Below are 13,983 nucleotides of genomic sequence, written 5' to 3' on the forward strand. Positions count from 1 at the left end.
CGAGAAAACTCGGTCTGAGGCCAACTGGAGGATGGAGGATGGAGGCTCACGGAGGTGGGCGCGTGTTCAAGTTCAGCGCCTCTCCGAGACTTTCAGAGGGGCAGAGCCACGCCAGACATCCGGAGAGGCCATCGTGGAAGAGTGGGGGGCGGAGAGGGAGGCAGAGCGCCCATCGTCATGCTGACCCCGCGGCCTCCTCAGGGAGTTGAGCGAGGCGGGATCAAGGATGTCCTCCCGGGCTCTGCAGTCACGGGGAGCCCAGAGGCCCAGGGAGCCATGCTCGCCTCCTTCTCCCCGCCCTTCTTCCCGGAGCCGGCGGTGGGATATTTAGGGAGGGCCGGGCACATCCCGAGGGTTTCTGCCACGGCCCGTGAGGCCAACTGTGGCCGCTGCTTTCTGGGTTCTCCTGCGGATGCTGACAGGGCCGCGCCAGAGGCCAAGGCCATCTTCCAGCCTCCAGTTCCCTGTCCCGCTGCCTTCCCCTATTTGCTGCCTAGAGCGATCCCTTCCCCACCAGAGAGCAGCACGGCCGGGTTAGGACAGCGGGCTGCAGTCCTTCGTGAAACAGACCCCCTCAGAGAGTCTGCTCAAAGAGCTCGCTAGCTCTCCTAGGAGCCCCCGGTGAGCCAGTCTGCAGAATAAGGCCTTCCCCTTGCCCTCAGGGGGCGACTCAGGCCGTCCTGGGAGCACGGAGCATCGCCGGAGGCAGGCGGGCCCACGTCGGTCTGCCCGGGAGGGACGCCGTGTTCCACAGCAGACAGGCAGGCAGGCACACAGCTCTCTCCTCGGGGAACCTCACAGCGACACCACGGCTGCGGACGGCGCGGCTAGGCTGAGCCAACAGCTTGGGCCGGCTCCCGCCAGGCCAGGCCATCACTCTCCTCCTGGCTCTGCGGCTGGGAGAGTCCAGGCCTGCCCGCAGTGGCCGGTCCCTGGGACTGGAAACCTGCGGCGCAGGGAGGCCCCGAGGCTGCTGAGACCACCGGGGAGACAGACCCTCCTCCAGACCCTCTTCCGTCCGATGGCTGAAAGGGAGGAACGCCTAGGGGTTCCGGCAGAGGAACCCGAAGGCCCTTAGGTGCGGAACACCAGGGCCATCCCCGTCCTCTGAGAGGGGACCCGTTGGATCTCCAGCCTGGTCCTCATCAGTGACTCCTGCTCGGCCGGGACGTGGGGGTTTGGGGGGGGGTGGAAGGGCACTTTACGGCCCCAACCCCTCCCCGCCCCCCAACCTATCCTGCTCTGGTTTCTTTTACCATGTCTGTGCCCCGTCAGCCTGGGGGATGCAGCAGGTCGACCCCATCCCGGGACACGCGTCTCCCACGTCCTCTGGATTCAAGGGTTGGTGGAGGGAGGGGAGACCATGGGGGACGGACAGACGCCGGCCGCCCGCCCTGAGCGAAAAGAAGGGAAAAGGAGGCCCTGGAGGAGCTGCTGGGGAAACTCCCGTCCCCGCGCTGAGTGTTGGTTTGGGCTGCTTCACCGCCGACTCCCGTGGGCGTCGGCAGGCCACAGGGTCTGAGAGGGCCCACCGCGGACGAGAGGAGCCGGAAGGTGAACACTTTGAGACCGGGGCCCTGCGCGGAAGCGCTGGGAGGCTGAGGCTGAGGACAGCTGTCTGGAACCCGCACTCTGCTGGAGTGCGGCTCAGGCCCCGGAAGACAGGGCCCCGCCCACCAGGCGAGCCACCCTCCCCCGCCCCCCCCCCCCGCTTGAGGCTGAGGCGGGGCCAGCGGGGCAGCACTGTTCCCCCGAGGGCCAAGACCCCCGCGTGTCCCCTCCCTGGGACCCTCTTCGTCTCTGGGCCCAGCTCGGTGCTGCCTTCCCCGGGCCATCTTCCTCCTTGGCCGCGGCCGACCCCCATTCCCCACCCCCCACCCCCGATGGGGAGCCGGAAAGCCACCGCGCCCCAAACACACGGAGATTCGAACCGAAAGGAAACACAACTAGAGGGACGCTCCGGCTCTCTGGCCTTCGGAGTCTTTCCAGATCCCCCAAAATGTGTCCTCCGGCCACCAGATTCCGTCTGGACCAAGGTTCCAGGCCGCCATCGGCCGAATCCGCCCAGCGCTGCGGCGACCAGGCCCGCGGTCCCGCGGTCGCGCAGTCTGCGGGGTGGCGCGCGGACTGGGAGATCCTGCGCGCGCCCCACCACCGGGCCTGCCTGCTGTGGCGGCCGGCCGGCGCCCTCTGCTGCTGCTGCTGCTGAAGGGCTCGCTGGCTGGCTCGCTGGCTCGAGGACTCACTCGGATTCTCTTCTCGGGAGCCCAGAGTGAACTATTAAAGCTAAGCTGCCGCCGCCGCCGCCGGGCACGATGCCCGGACAGCCCTTCTGTACGCGCGCGACCCCTGCTGGCCGAGGACGGAATAACCACGCTCTGCGATGCTGCCGCTGCCGCCGCAGACTCTGCTCCTGGTGGGAGGGGCGCTGCTGCTGGGCCGAAGCACCGCCTGCTCCCTCGACTGGGGAGCGTCCGGGAGCCTGAGCCTGCCTGAGCGCGGGGAAAGCCTGCGCTTCTTAGGACAGCTGAAGAGCGTGCCGGCTCACCGGTGCCTGCGGGACAGAACCCATTTCCGATGTCCCTGGAAGAAAGGAGCTGGCGCCCGGGAGGAGTGGCAGGAAGCCACCTGTTGCTACCCCGAGGTGCTCAGGCAGGTCCTCCACCTCTTCGGCTCAGAGGACAGCAGAGAGGCCTGGCCAGAGAAGGCTCTTGAGCAGCTACTCACTAATGTGCTCAGTGACCTGCAAGACACTCCCTGCAAGAGCCCTGAGAAGAGAAGAGGCTCCCTGCAGGGATCTCCACTGAGATGACAGCGGACTCCCTGCCTGCCTCGACTCCCAGCCCAGGCGCAGATCCCGATACTGCACTAGATGATAAGAGCTTCAAATCGGAGGAGGAGGAGGAGGAGGAGGAGGAGGAGGAGGAGGAGGAAGAGGAAGAGGAGGAGGAGGAGGAGGAGGAGGAGGAGGAGGAGGAGGAGGAGGAAGTGGAGGAGGAGGAGGAGAGAAAGCAGCATCAATTCATCTCTTAATTTATTTTTTAAAGTATCTTCTCATACATCATCCACTATGAGGGTTTGAAAGAAAGTGTGTGTGTGTGTGTGTGTGTGTGTGTGTGTGTCGCGGTGGTTCAGTTCGGTTTCCCGAATAAACTGATGATTCCAAATTGTCTCGATTGTTTCAATTGTTTCAATTCCTGGTGGGATCTGGGTGTGTGCCAAGGTTGCTGTAAAACGTGTCTTTCTGTGGGCATGATCTTTCTGCGTGTCGTGAACTGACTGCTCAGGTCGCCGGGTTCCAGCTTCCTTCTGTAAGCTGGCAGCTCTAGACTGTCGGTCTGGAAGCAGAAGGCAGACTCTTCTTGGCTCACTGAGAGGGTCCTTGGAAGGGATTGCCTAGCACCAGTCGAACGGTGCCCACGGCCCTCCTGCCAGTCTTGAGGAGGCCAGGCCCGGGTCTCCAGGGTCTCCGTGTCCCAGGAGAACACATGGCCCCCTGGTTTCTGTGATGTGATGATGTTTTCCCTTGCTGCGTTTGGAGTGACACTGCTTCTCTTTTCACTACATATGCTCTGTCTTCACAGAGAAACCGGAAATCAGATTCCTTTCAGTTTCGAAAATGTGCTTAGTAGTACAGTAAGTCGTGAGTGAGCTTTGTAGTGAGTCACCGTGAGCTTGATTGAGAGTATGTGCTGTTTTAGTTACATTTGCTGCATTTTGAACATTTGCTGTATTTTGAGAGAGAGAGACACTCCTTCACATTTCGCTACCTATGATGGGTATTTAAACTCAGGACCTCTGGAAGAGCAGTGAGTGAGGTCTTCTTCGCCTCTTAGCATCATAGAATTGATTGCATTCACAAACTAATGGAAGAGCTCTCAAGAAGAGCAGTGAGCTAGCTCTTCGCTCTCTTAGCATCATAGAATTGCATTCACAAACTAAGGCTCTCAGCCTCTGAGCCATCTTCCTGTGGAAGAGCACGCACTCGTCCGCGGGGACTCGAACTCGGGACCTCCGCGAGGAGGGTCAGTGCTCTTAACCACTGAGCCACAGGCGGGTCATAGCTCTCCACGCAGAAAAAAAAGGGACCTAGTAAAGCCAGACCCACCTCAGTGCCAAGACAGCCTTTCTGTCCGCGCGCGGCCTCTGCTGGCCGAGGACGGAATAACCACGCTCTGCCATGCCGCCGCCGCCGCCGCCGCAGACTCTGCTCCTGGTGGGAGGGGCGCTGCTGCTGGGCCGAGGCACAGCCTCCTCCCTCGACTGGGGAGCGTCGGGGAGCCTGAGCCTCCCTGAGCGCGGGGAAAGCCTGCGCTTCTTAGGACAGCTGAAGAGCGTGCCGGCTCACCGGTGCCTGCGGGACAGAACCCATTTCCGACGGCCCTGGGAGAAAGGAGCTGGCGCCCGGGAGGAGCGGCAGGAAGCCACCTGGTGCTACCCCGAGGTGCTCAGGCAGGTCCTCCACCTCTTCGGCTCAGAGGCCAGCAGAGACGCCTGGCCACAGAAGGCTCTTGAGCAGCTACTCACAAATGTGCTCAGTGACCTGCGAGACACTCGACGGGGGCCGGCGCAGCGGCAGGGCCCGTCCTGTTCGCCACCTCTTGCCATGGCCATCCGCGAGTACTTCCGAAGAATCTCCCACTACCTGAAGGACAAGGGATACAGAACTTGCTCCTGGGAGATCGTCAGGACAGAAATGCAAGCGGCCCTTTCCGGGTTCCCGGGGCCGGCCGAAAGGAGCCCCGAGAAGAGCAGAGGCTCCCTGGAGGGATCTCCACTGAGATGACAGCGGACTCCCTGCCTCGACTCACAGCCCAGGCGCAGATCCCGATAGTACACTAGACGATAAGAAGAGCTTCAAATCGGAGGAGGAGGAGGAGGAGGAGGAGGAGGAGGAGGAGGAGGAGGAGGAGGAGAAAAAGCAGTATCAATTCGTGTCTTAATTTATTTTGAAAGTGTCTTCTCATACATTATCCACTATGTGGGTTTTTAAAGAAAGTGTGTGTGTGTGTGTGTGTGTGTGTGTGTGTGTGTGTGTGACGGAGGTTCAGTTCCGTTTCCGAATAAACTGATGATTCCAATTTGTCTGGACGGGTTTTAATTCCCGGTGGGATCTGGGTGTGTGCCACGGGTGCCGTAAAACGTGACTTTCTGTGGGCACGAACTTTCTGCGTGTCGTGTACTGAGTCCATGACTGCTCAGGTCGCTGGGTTCCAGCTCCCTCCTGTAAGCCGGCAGCTCTAGACTGTTGGTCTGGAAGCAGAAGGCCGGCAGACTCGTCTTGGCTCACTGAGACGGTCCTGGGAAGGGATTGCCTAGCACCAGTCGAACGGTGGTGCCACTGCCCTCCTGCCAGTCTTGAGGAGCCCAGGCCCGGGTCTCCCGGGTCTCCGCGTCCCCGCGGTTGAGAGAACACACGGCCCTCTCTGGCATCACGGGAGGAAGAATCCAGTGACTCACCTGGGCTGGGTCCTCTGGGACCCGACTGTGCTGAGAAGACCACAGGAGACGCAAACGGACGGACGGACTCTGGTGTCCAGCCCGCCCTCCTCAGCTCTCCCAGGACAGGGCCTGGCTCTTAGCCTCCCTCCCACAGCACTCCACCGGGGGACCCCCGAGGCAGGAAGCGTCCACCGTCCCCTTCTGCTCGTTCTCTTTCGGGGTCCTGCTCCTCTCCAGGGAGCGAAGCCCACGGATCTGCCTCTTCCCATCCCGTGTGGACAGTGCCGCAGCACGCGTGGCCTGAGCAAACTCAGTCTGAGGCCCAACTGGAGGATGGAGGATGGAGACTCACTGAGGTCGTCACGTGTTCAAGTTCAGCGCCTCTCCGAGACTTTCAGAGGGGCAGAGCCACGCCAGACATAGGGAGAGGCCATCGTGGAAGTCTGTGGAATGGGTGGGGAAGAGTGCCCATCGTCATGCTGACCCCGTGGCCTCAGGGAGTTGAGCGAGGCGGGATCAAGGATGTCCTCCCGGGCTCTCTGCAGTCACGGGGAGCCCAGAGTCGGAGGGAGTCTTGCTCGCCTCCTTCTTCCCGCCCTTCATTCTGGAGCCAGCGGTGGGATAGTTAGGGAGGGCCGGACACGTCCCGCGGGTTTCTGCCCCAGCCCGTGATGCCTCCTGTGGCCACTGTTTTCTGGGTTCTCCTGCGGATGCTCACAGGGCCGCAGCCAGAGACCAGGGCCCTCTTCCAGCCTCCAGTTCCCTGTCCCGCTGCTTTCCCCTATTTGCTGCCCAGACTCCCCAGAGCGATCCCTTCCCCACCAGAGAGCAGCACTGCCGGGTCAGGACAGCGGGCTGCAGTCCTTCCAGAAACAGACCCCCTCAGAGAGTCTGCTCAAAGCGCTCGCTAGCTCTCCTAGGAGCCCCCGGTGAGCCAGTCTGCAGAATAAAGCCTTCCCCTTGTCCACAGGGGGCGACTCAGGCCGTCCTGGGAGCACGGAGCATCGCCCGAGGCAGGCGGGCCCACGTCGGTCTGCCCGGGAGGGACGCCGTGTTCCACAGCAGACAGGCGGGCAGGCAGGCACACAGCTCTCTCCTCGGGGAACCTCACAGGGACACGGCGGCTGCGGACGGCGCGGAGAGGCTGAGCCAACAGCTTGGGCCGGCTCCCGCCAGGCCAGGCCCTCCCTCTCTCTCCTCCTGGCTGTGCCGCTGGGAGAGAGAATCCAGGCCTGCACGCAGTGGCGGGTCACTGGGACTGGAAACCTGCTGTGCTGTGCAGGGAGGCCCCGAGGCTGCTGTGACCCCCGACCTGGGAGACAGACCCTCCTCCGTCCGATGGCCGAAAGGCAGGACCGCCTACGGGTTCCTGCGGAGGAGCCCGATGGCCCTTAGGTGCGGAACACCAGGGCCATCCCTGTCCTCTGAGAGGGGACCCGTTGGATCTCCAGCCTGGTCCTCATCAGTGACTCCTGCTCGGCAGGGACGGGGGTGGGGGTGGGGGGTGGGGAGGGCACTTTAGGGCCCCAACCCTTCCCGCCCCAACCTGTAATGCTCTGGCTTCTTTCGGCATCCTTGTGCCCCCCCCCCCCCCCCCCCGTCAGCCTGAGGGATGCAGCAGGTCGACCCCATCCCGGGACAAGCGTCTCCCACGTCCTCTGGATTCAAGGGTTGGTGGAGGGACGGGAGACCTTGGGGGACGGACAGACGCTGGCCTCCCGCCCCCGCCCGGGGCGAAAAGAAGGGCAAAGGAGGCCCTGGGAGCCCCTGAGGAGCTGCTGGGGAAACTCCCGTCCCCGCGCTGTGTCTTGGTTTGGGCTGCTCCACCGCCGACTCCCATGGGCGTCAGCAGGCCACAGGGTCTGAGAGGGCCCACCGCGGACCAGAGGAGCCGAAGGTGAACACTTTGAGACCGGGGCCCTGCGCGGAAGCGCTGGGAGGCTGAGGCTGAGGACAGCTGTCTGGAACCCGCACTCTGCTGGAGTGCGGCTCAGGCCCCGGAAGACAGGGCCCCGCCCACCAGGCGAGCCACCCTCCCCCGCCCCCCCCCCCGCTTGAGGCTGAGGCGGGGCCAGCGGGGCAGCACTGTTCCCGCGAGGGCCAAGACCCCCCGCGTGTCCCCTCTCTGGGACCCTCTTCGTCTCTGGGCCCAGCTCGGTGCTGCCTTCCCCGGGCCATCTTCCTCCTTGGCCGCGGCCGACCCCAATCCCACACCCCGCACTCCCCGATGGGGAGCCGGAAAGCCACCGCGCCCCAAACACACCGAGATTCGAACCGAAAGGAAACACAACTAGAGGGACGCTCCCGCTCCCTGGCCTTTCCCGATCCGCCAAAACGTGTGCTCCGGCCACCAGATTCCGTCTGGAACAAGGTTCCAGACCGCCATCGGCCGAATCCGCCCAGCGCAGCGGCCACCAGGCCCGGGGTCGCGCAGTCTCCTGGGTGGCGCGTGGACTGGGAGATCCCCGCGCGCGCCCACGACCGGGCCTGCCTGCTCTGGCGGCCGGCCGGCGCCCTCTGCTGCTGCTGAAGGGCTGGCTTGCTGGCTAGCTCGGGTCCTTAACAGGAGCCCAGCCTGAGCCAGAATGACAGGATGGCCCTTCTCTACGGTTTCTTATACCCCGGAAATGAGACACTGACTCATCATGTTCCACTAGTGCTTTTCTTTGCAGTTTCCTTACACCTAGAACTACTAACGCTTTTCTTAGTGGTGCCACTATGGCTTTTCTATACACCGGAATCAGTGGTTGCTGGTACTTCAACTCGGGACCTTTGGAAGAGCAGCCAGTGCTCTTCACCTCTCAGCCCGCGTTCTTAGCATCATAGAATTGAATTCACAAACTAATGCTCTCAGCCTCTGAGCCATCGTCCTGTGGAAGACCCAGCCATCGTAAAATCGCTTCTTAGGACAGCTGAAGAGCGTGCCGGCTCACCGGTGCCTGCGGGACAGAACCCATTTCCGACGTCCCTGGGAGAAAGGAGCTGTCTCCCGGGAGGAGCGGCAGGAAGCCACCTGTTGCTACCCGGAGGTGCTCAGGCAGGTCCTCCATCTCTTCGGCGCAGAGGCCAGCAGAGACGCCTGGCCAGAGAAGGCTCTTGAGCAGCTACTCACTAATGTGCTCAGTGACCTGCAAGACACTCCCTGCAAGAGCCCTGAGAAGAGAAGAGGCTCCCTGCAGGGATCTCCACTGAGATGACAGCGGACTCCCTGCCTCGACTCACAGCCCAGGTGCAGATCCCGATACTGCACTAGACGATAACAAGAGCTTTAAGTCGGAGGAGGAGGAGGAGGAGGAGGAGGAGGAGGAGGAGGAGGAGGAAGAGGAGGAGGAGGAGGAGGAGGAGGAAGAGGAGGAGGAGGAGGAGGAGGAGGAGGAGGAGGAGGAGGAGGAGGAGGAAGTGGAGGAGGAGGAGGAGGAGAGAAAGCAGCATCAATTCATCTCTTAATTTATTTTTTAAAGTATCTTCTCATACATCATCCACTATGAGGGTTTGAAAGAAAGTGTGTGTGTGTGTGTGTGTGTGTGTGTGTGTGTCGCGGTGGTTCAGTTCGGTTTCCCGAATAAACTGATGACTCCAAATTGTCTCGACGGGTTTCAATTCCTGGTGGGATCTGGGTGTGTGCCAAGGTTGCTGTAAAACGTGACTTTCTGTGGGCACGAACTTTCTGCGTGTCGTGTACTGAGTCCATGACTGCTCAGGTCGCTGGGTTCCAGCTTCCTCCTGTAAGCCGGCAGCTCTAGACTGTTGGTCTGGAAGCAGAAGGCAGGCAGGCAGACTCGTCTCGGCTCACCGAGAGGGTCCTGGTAAGGGATTGCCTAGCACCAGTCGAACGGTGCCACGGCCCTCCTGCCAGTCTTGAGGAGGCCAGGCCCGGGTCTCCTGGGTCTCCGCGTCCCCGCGGTTGAGAGAACACACGGCCCTCTTTGGCATCACGGGAGGAAGAATCCAGTGAGTCACCTGGGCTGGGTCCTCTGGGACCCGACTGTGCTGAGAAGACCACAGGAGACGCAAAAGGAAGGACGGACTCGGGCGTCCAGACCGCCCTCCTCAGCTCTCCCAGGACAGGGCCTGGCTCTTAGCCTCCCTCCCACAGCACTCCACCGGGTGACCCCCGAGGCAGGAAGCGTCAACCTTCCCCTTCTGCTCGTTCTCTTTCTTGGTCCTGCTCCTCTCCAGGGAGTGAAGCCCACGGATCTGCCTTTTTACATTCCATGTGGACTCTTCCACAGCACAAGTGGCCCGACTAACTCAGTCTGAGGCCAACTGGAGGATGGAGACTCACTGAGGTCGTCACGTGTTGAAGTTCAGCGCCTCTCCGAGAGAGAAGTTCAGAGGGGCAGAGCCACGCCAGACATCCGGAGAGGCCATCGTGGAAGAGTGGGGGGCGGAGAGGGAGGCAAAGCGTCCGTCGTCATTCTGACCCCGTGGCCTCAGGAAGTTGAGCGAGGCGGGATCAAGGATGTTTTCCCGGGCTCTGCAGTCACGGTGAGCCCAGAGGCCTAGGGAGCCTTGCTTGTCCTTCTCCCCGCCCTTCTTCCCGGAGCCTGCGGTGGGATACTTAGGGAGGGCCGGGCACATCCCAGTGGTTTCTGAGGCTGAGCCTGAGGAAAGCTGTCTGGAACCCGCACTCTGCTGGAGTGTGCCTCCAGTCCCGGAAGATAGGGCCCCGCCCACCAGGCGAGCCACCCTCCCCCGCCCGCCGCTTGAGGCTGGGGCGGGGCCAGCGGGGCAGCACTGTTCCCGCGAGGTTCAAGACCCCCGCGTGTCCCCTCTCTGGGACCCTCTTCGTCTTTGGGCCCAGCTCGGTGCTGCCTTCCCCGGGCCATCTTCTCCTTGCCGCAGCTGATCCCCGTCCCCCACCCCCCACCCCCAATGGGGTGCCGGACAGCCACCGCGCCCCTAACACACGCAGATTCGAACCGAAAGGAAACAAGTAGAGGGACGCTCCCGCTTTCTGGCTTGCGGAGTCTTTCTAGATCCCCCAAAATTTGTCCTCTGGCCACCAGATTCCGTCTGGACCAAGGTTCAAGGCCGTGATAGGCCTTATGCGCCCAGCGCAGCGTCGACCAGGCCCTCATTCCTGTAGTCACTTGGGTGGCGCGTGCACTTTGAGAGCCGGCGCTGAAGCTGCCTGTCTGCCCTGGTGGCAGGCGCCCTCTGCTGCTACTAAAGGGCTCGCTTGCTTGCTAGGTTGCTTGTGTCCTTTTCTGGAGTGTGTGCTTATGCATATGTGTGTCCTGATTTGACTGTGTATGCTTTGATATGCCTATGTGTGCTCCGTTTTGCTTATGTATGATGTTGTGACTAATTGTGCTGTTTTCACTCTATGTGTTCTGTTTTCTCTGGGTGTGCTCTGCTTTCACTCTGTATGCTCAGTTTTCAAAAACATGAAATTAGATTGCATTACATATTGTCTTTTGCCTTTATGTACTTGCTGGGAAGTGAACTCAGGACCTCTGGAAGTGCAGTCAGTGCTCTTTACTGCTGAGCCACTTCTCTAGCTCCACAAGTTGAACTATTAATGCTATATCGCCGCCAGAGGCAGTGTCAAGGCAGCCCTTCTGTGGGCGCCTGCCCCCTGCTGGCCAAGTATGGAATAATCGCTCTCAGGCCTGCTCTCTGTGCCAGTTCTAATCTATGTTACATAGCCTTGGTATGGATTTCCCTCTCTGGCTTTAAACGGGGTCATGCAACTCCCCTCTGAGAGACCAAAAGATTAAAAATCATTGGTTATTATTTTATGTCAGCCACCTTCAGGGAATAACTAGCCTTAGTGCATTCTTTCCCTGCCCGCTGGAGATACAGTTGCCAGGAAACTGGCCTTCCTATAGCCAATCAATTCAAATTGCAACATCCCTTTTGTGTTTTGACCAATAGATGTTTGCCAGGCAGGAATCCCCCTGCTTTGGGAGGGCTGGGAGGGACCGGGGGAATCTTTAAATCGCCCAACTAACCTGTGCCCGGGGCTCTTGGCTCTCACTGCTTCAGTGGTGGAGGTGTGTGAGCCCAAGCTCCAGCTTGTAATAAAAAGATCCTCACGCGTTTTGCAACGGACTCAACTCCTGGTGGTGGTCTTTTGGGGTCTCGCAAATCGGCCATAACCCCCCGAAGGGCTGCTGCCATGTTGTGAAGGTTGGAGCCGGAACATGCTGGACTTCTTCAGAATAAATGCCCTTTGTTGCTTGCAGGCTCCTTGCAGGGTTTGTTCTTTCAGTGTATCCTGGACCGGAAAACTTCCTTTAGTATGCCTTTACCGCAGATGTCTCCCAAGGGTTTGTATATCTCACCTTCTTTTATTTCTGCCCTATGAATTTTAAATGGTGGTATGAAGATGATTGATTTAATACTGTAAATTATTTAGATTTACTGGATGTGAGAGACCAACGAGTTTAAAATTAGCTTTTTGCATTACTAGGTTAAAGTTTAAAGCACACGCCTGAAAAAAAATGCCAGGCATGGTGAGACATGGTCTGTCCAGCTGTAGGGAACAATCCAGCTTTGCTGCATTGCTTTCCACCCACTAGAGAGACTGTTGCCAGGAAACTGGCCCAGATGGCCCCTGACTGGTTACAAAGTTCCTGTAGCCTTGCTCCTGGAAATACCCCAGAATGTGCTAACTGCCCCTCTCCCCTAGCAACAGCCCAAGGGCACAGGACAGATATTCAGACTGAAACCCAAGACCAGATGTTCCATCTCCCCTGCAAGAGAGGGCAAAGGAAACCAGAACCATTTGTGATTTTGGAGCCTTCCCTCAGCCAATCATTTTGAAATATGTCATTCCCTTTTATGTTTTAACCAATAGAAACTTCCCAGGTGGGAATTCCCCTGCTTTGGGTGTGGTGGTGGTGGTGGTGGGGACTGGGGCCTATAAATTGCCCTCAATCCTGAGCTCAGGGCTCTCAGTTGGATACCATTGCCTTGGTGTCTTGAGAATCCTAGCTGGAGCTGTGAATGAAGATCCTCATGTGTGGACTCCTGGTGGTCTTTTGGGGGGTCTTGCAAATCAGGCACAAAAGATGGGCATATTTAGCTTACAATAATATCTCCCATTTTCACTTTAAAAAATATCAGCACTGTTTTCCAGCTTAAGAGTAGATTATTGTGGGAGCTTTTGATTTCTTTTCTTCAAATTCTTGGATTCTTTTCAAGGCAGTGATTTCACTGCACTGCAAAGCATTAGAAACTTGGTGGAGTCCTCAGGGGAGGCGTTATCCTGCCTAAAGTCCGGGGTCAAGGTGTCACTTTTCTGTGGTTGGTTTGGCCCCTTCCTTTGTTCCCCACAACCGACCACATCTGGGTCAAACTAAAACTCCTCAGCTGGAAGGTCCTTCAGGCTGAGGGGCTGCTCTTGGAGTCAGAGGCATCTCTGTCCCTCGCAGAAGCAGCCATCTTTGTTCCTTTGCACATTGCAACATTAGCCCTCCTTCCCTCTCTCATAGCACTGATTTTGTATAATACCTTGCTATTTCTCAAGAGAAAGTCAATTCCCTTTTTCCTTTTTGTGATATTTGGACCTAACATTTGTTTCTCTTTGCCCACAAACTACTGGAATTTTTCTTTCTGTGAAAGGTGAGGTGAGGTGAGGTGAGGTGAGAGGGACGGATGAGGAGAGGAGGGAGGGGGACTGCAATCAGGATGTAAAATAAATTAATGAATTAATAAGAAGAACGTTGAAAGGAGAAATACAAATTTTTATCTTGAAACTTATGAAGAAAAATGGCCTAACTCTGTGCCTCTCTTTCACTCCCTTTAGCTCACGTAAATCTCAGGATGACACAGGAAGTTATACAAGAGCAGAATGACATGCCATACCAGAGCACAACTATGTAAAAATAATTTACAAAATTTATTTTATTGCTGGTATTTAAATTTAAAGTTAAAAAAGGAAAGCATCAATCTTTAACATGTTAGTTGTGGATCCCCCTTTATTGCTAGGGTGAATCAAAGAGAATCGTCTGGAATTGGTGAAGGACTGAAGGCCACTAGTTTCTCTACCATAAACTTAAATTTTGAAGATGGATGGTTTAAAATTTCTTAGAACTTTTGTTTCCGGTATTTTATTTTACTTACCAATCTTAGTCAAAGATAAAGTCAAGTTAAATCCAGTGAATTTTCAACCAAACAAATTCCAAGCTTCCAAAGCATAAGAGTTGATTATACAAGGATGAGATATGTAAAAATCCTCTTTGTTTATGTAAAGCTTGCTATACCTTATCCTCCACCAATATCCTTTGCTAATATAAACTTCTAACAAGAAACACTCTCACCTCCGTGTCCAGCTTACAAACTAAAGTAATGAAATTGTTCAATCATTAGCCAAAAGAGTTCAACAATAAAAGTTATATGTGGCCAAATTAAAACTGGTTATTGAATGTAAGAGTTTGTAATGGAGTGATTCCTTTACTTTCTCAAACAGAACACGCATTTGTCATCACCATCCGAAGGCCCTTGACATCTTTGACAGCCAGGATTGTGTTGTCAGAGAAGAGGTTGCCCTGAGAGCTAAGCACCTTCAGGCAAGAACTATAGGGTCAGAGG

At 57.7% G+C, this 13,983-nt stretch overlaps 2 protein-coding genes and 1 long non-coding RNA gene across 3 annotated transcripts; all 3 read left to right on the forward strand.

Moving 5' to 3' along the window:
• Positions 1 to 2,232: 2,232 nt before the first annotated feature.
• LOC132646829 (interferon alpha-C-like) lies at positions 2,233 to 2,818 on the forward strand. The gene has a single exon (XM_060365832.1). The coding sequence runs from the start codon at positions 2,384 to 2,386 to the stop codon at positions 2,810 to 2,812; it is 429 nt and encodes a 142-aa protein (XP_060221815.1). The 5' UTR covers positions 2,233 to 2,383; the 3' UTR covers positions 2,813 to 2,818.
• A 1,362-nt stretch (positions 2,819 to 4,180) lies between these two features.
• On the forward strand, positions 4,181 to 4,786 carry LOC110543724 (interferon tau-3-like). The gene has a single exon (XM_021629967.2). It carries the CDS (start codon positions 4,181 to 4,183, stop codon positions 4,784 to 4,786), a length of 606 nt encoding a protein of 201 aa, XP_021485642.1.
• A 5,068-nt stretch (positions 4,787 to 9,854) lies between these two features.
• Positions 9,855 to 13,458, forward strand: LOC132646747 (uncharacterized). Its single transcript, XR_009584994.1, has 3 exons — positions 9,855 to 9,930; positions 11,634 to 11,717; positions 13,199 to 13,458. It is a non-coding gene; the product is annotated as an uncharacterized LOC132646747 (long non-coding RNA).
• The last annotated feature ends 525 nt before the right edge of the window (positions 13,459 to 13,983 follow it).

Source organism: Meriones unguiculatus, chromosome 12 (assembly GCF_030254825.1).
Source record: "Meriones unguiculatus strain TT.TT164.6M chromosome 12, Bangor_MerUng_6.1, whole genome shotgun sequence".
NCBI lineage: Eukaryota > Metazoa > Chordata > Mammalia > Rodentia > Muridae > Meriones > Meriones unguiculatus.

Coding starts and splice junctions, on each gene's coding strand:
- LOC132646829 (XM_060365832.1), top strand. CDS start 2,384: ATGCTGCCGCTGCCGCCGCAGACTCTGCTCCTGGTGGGAGGGGCGCTG.
- LOC110543724 (XM_021629967.2), top strand. CDS start 4,181: ATGCCGCCGCCGCCGCCGCCGCAGACTCTGCTCCTGGTGGGAGGGGCG.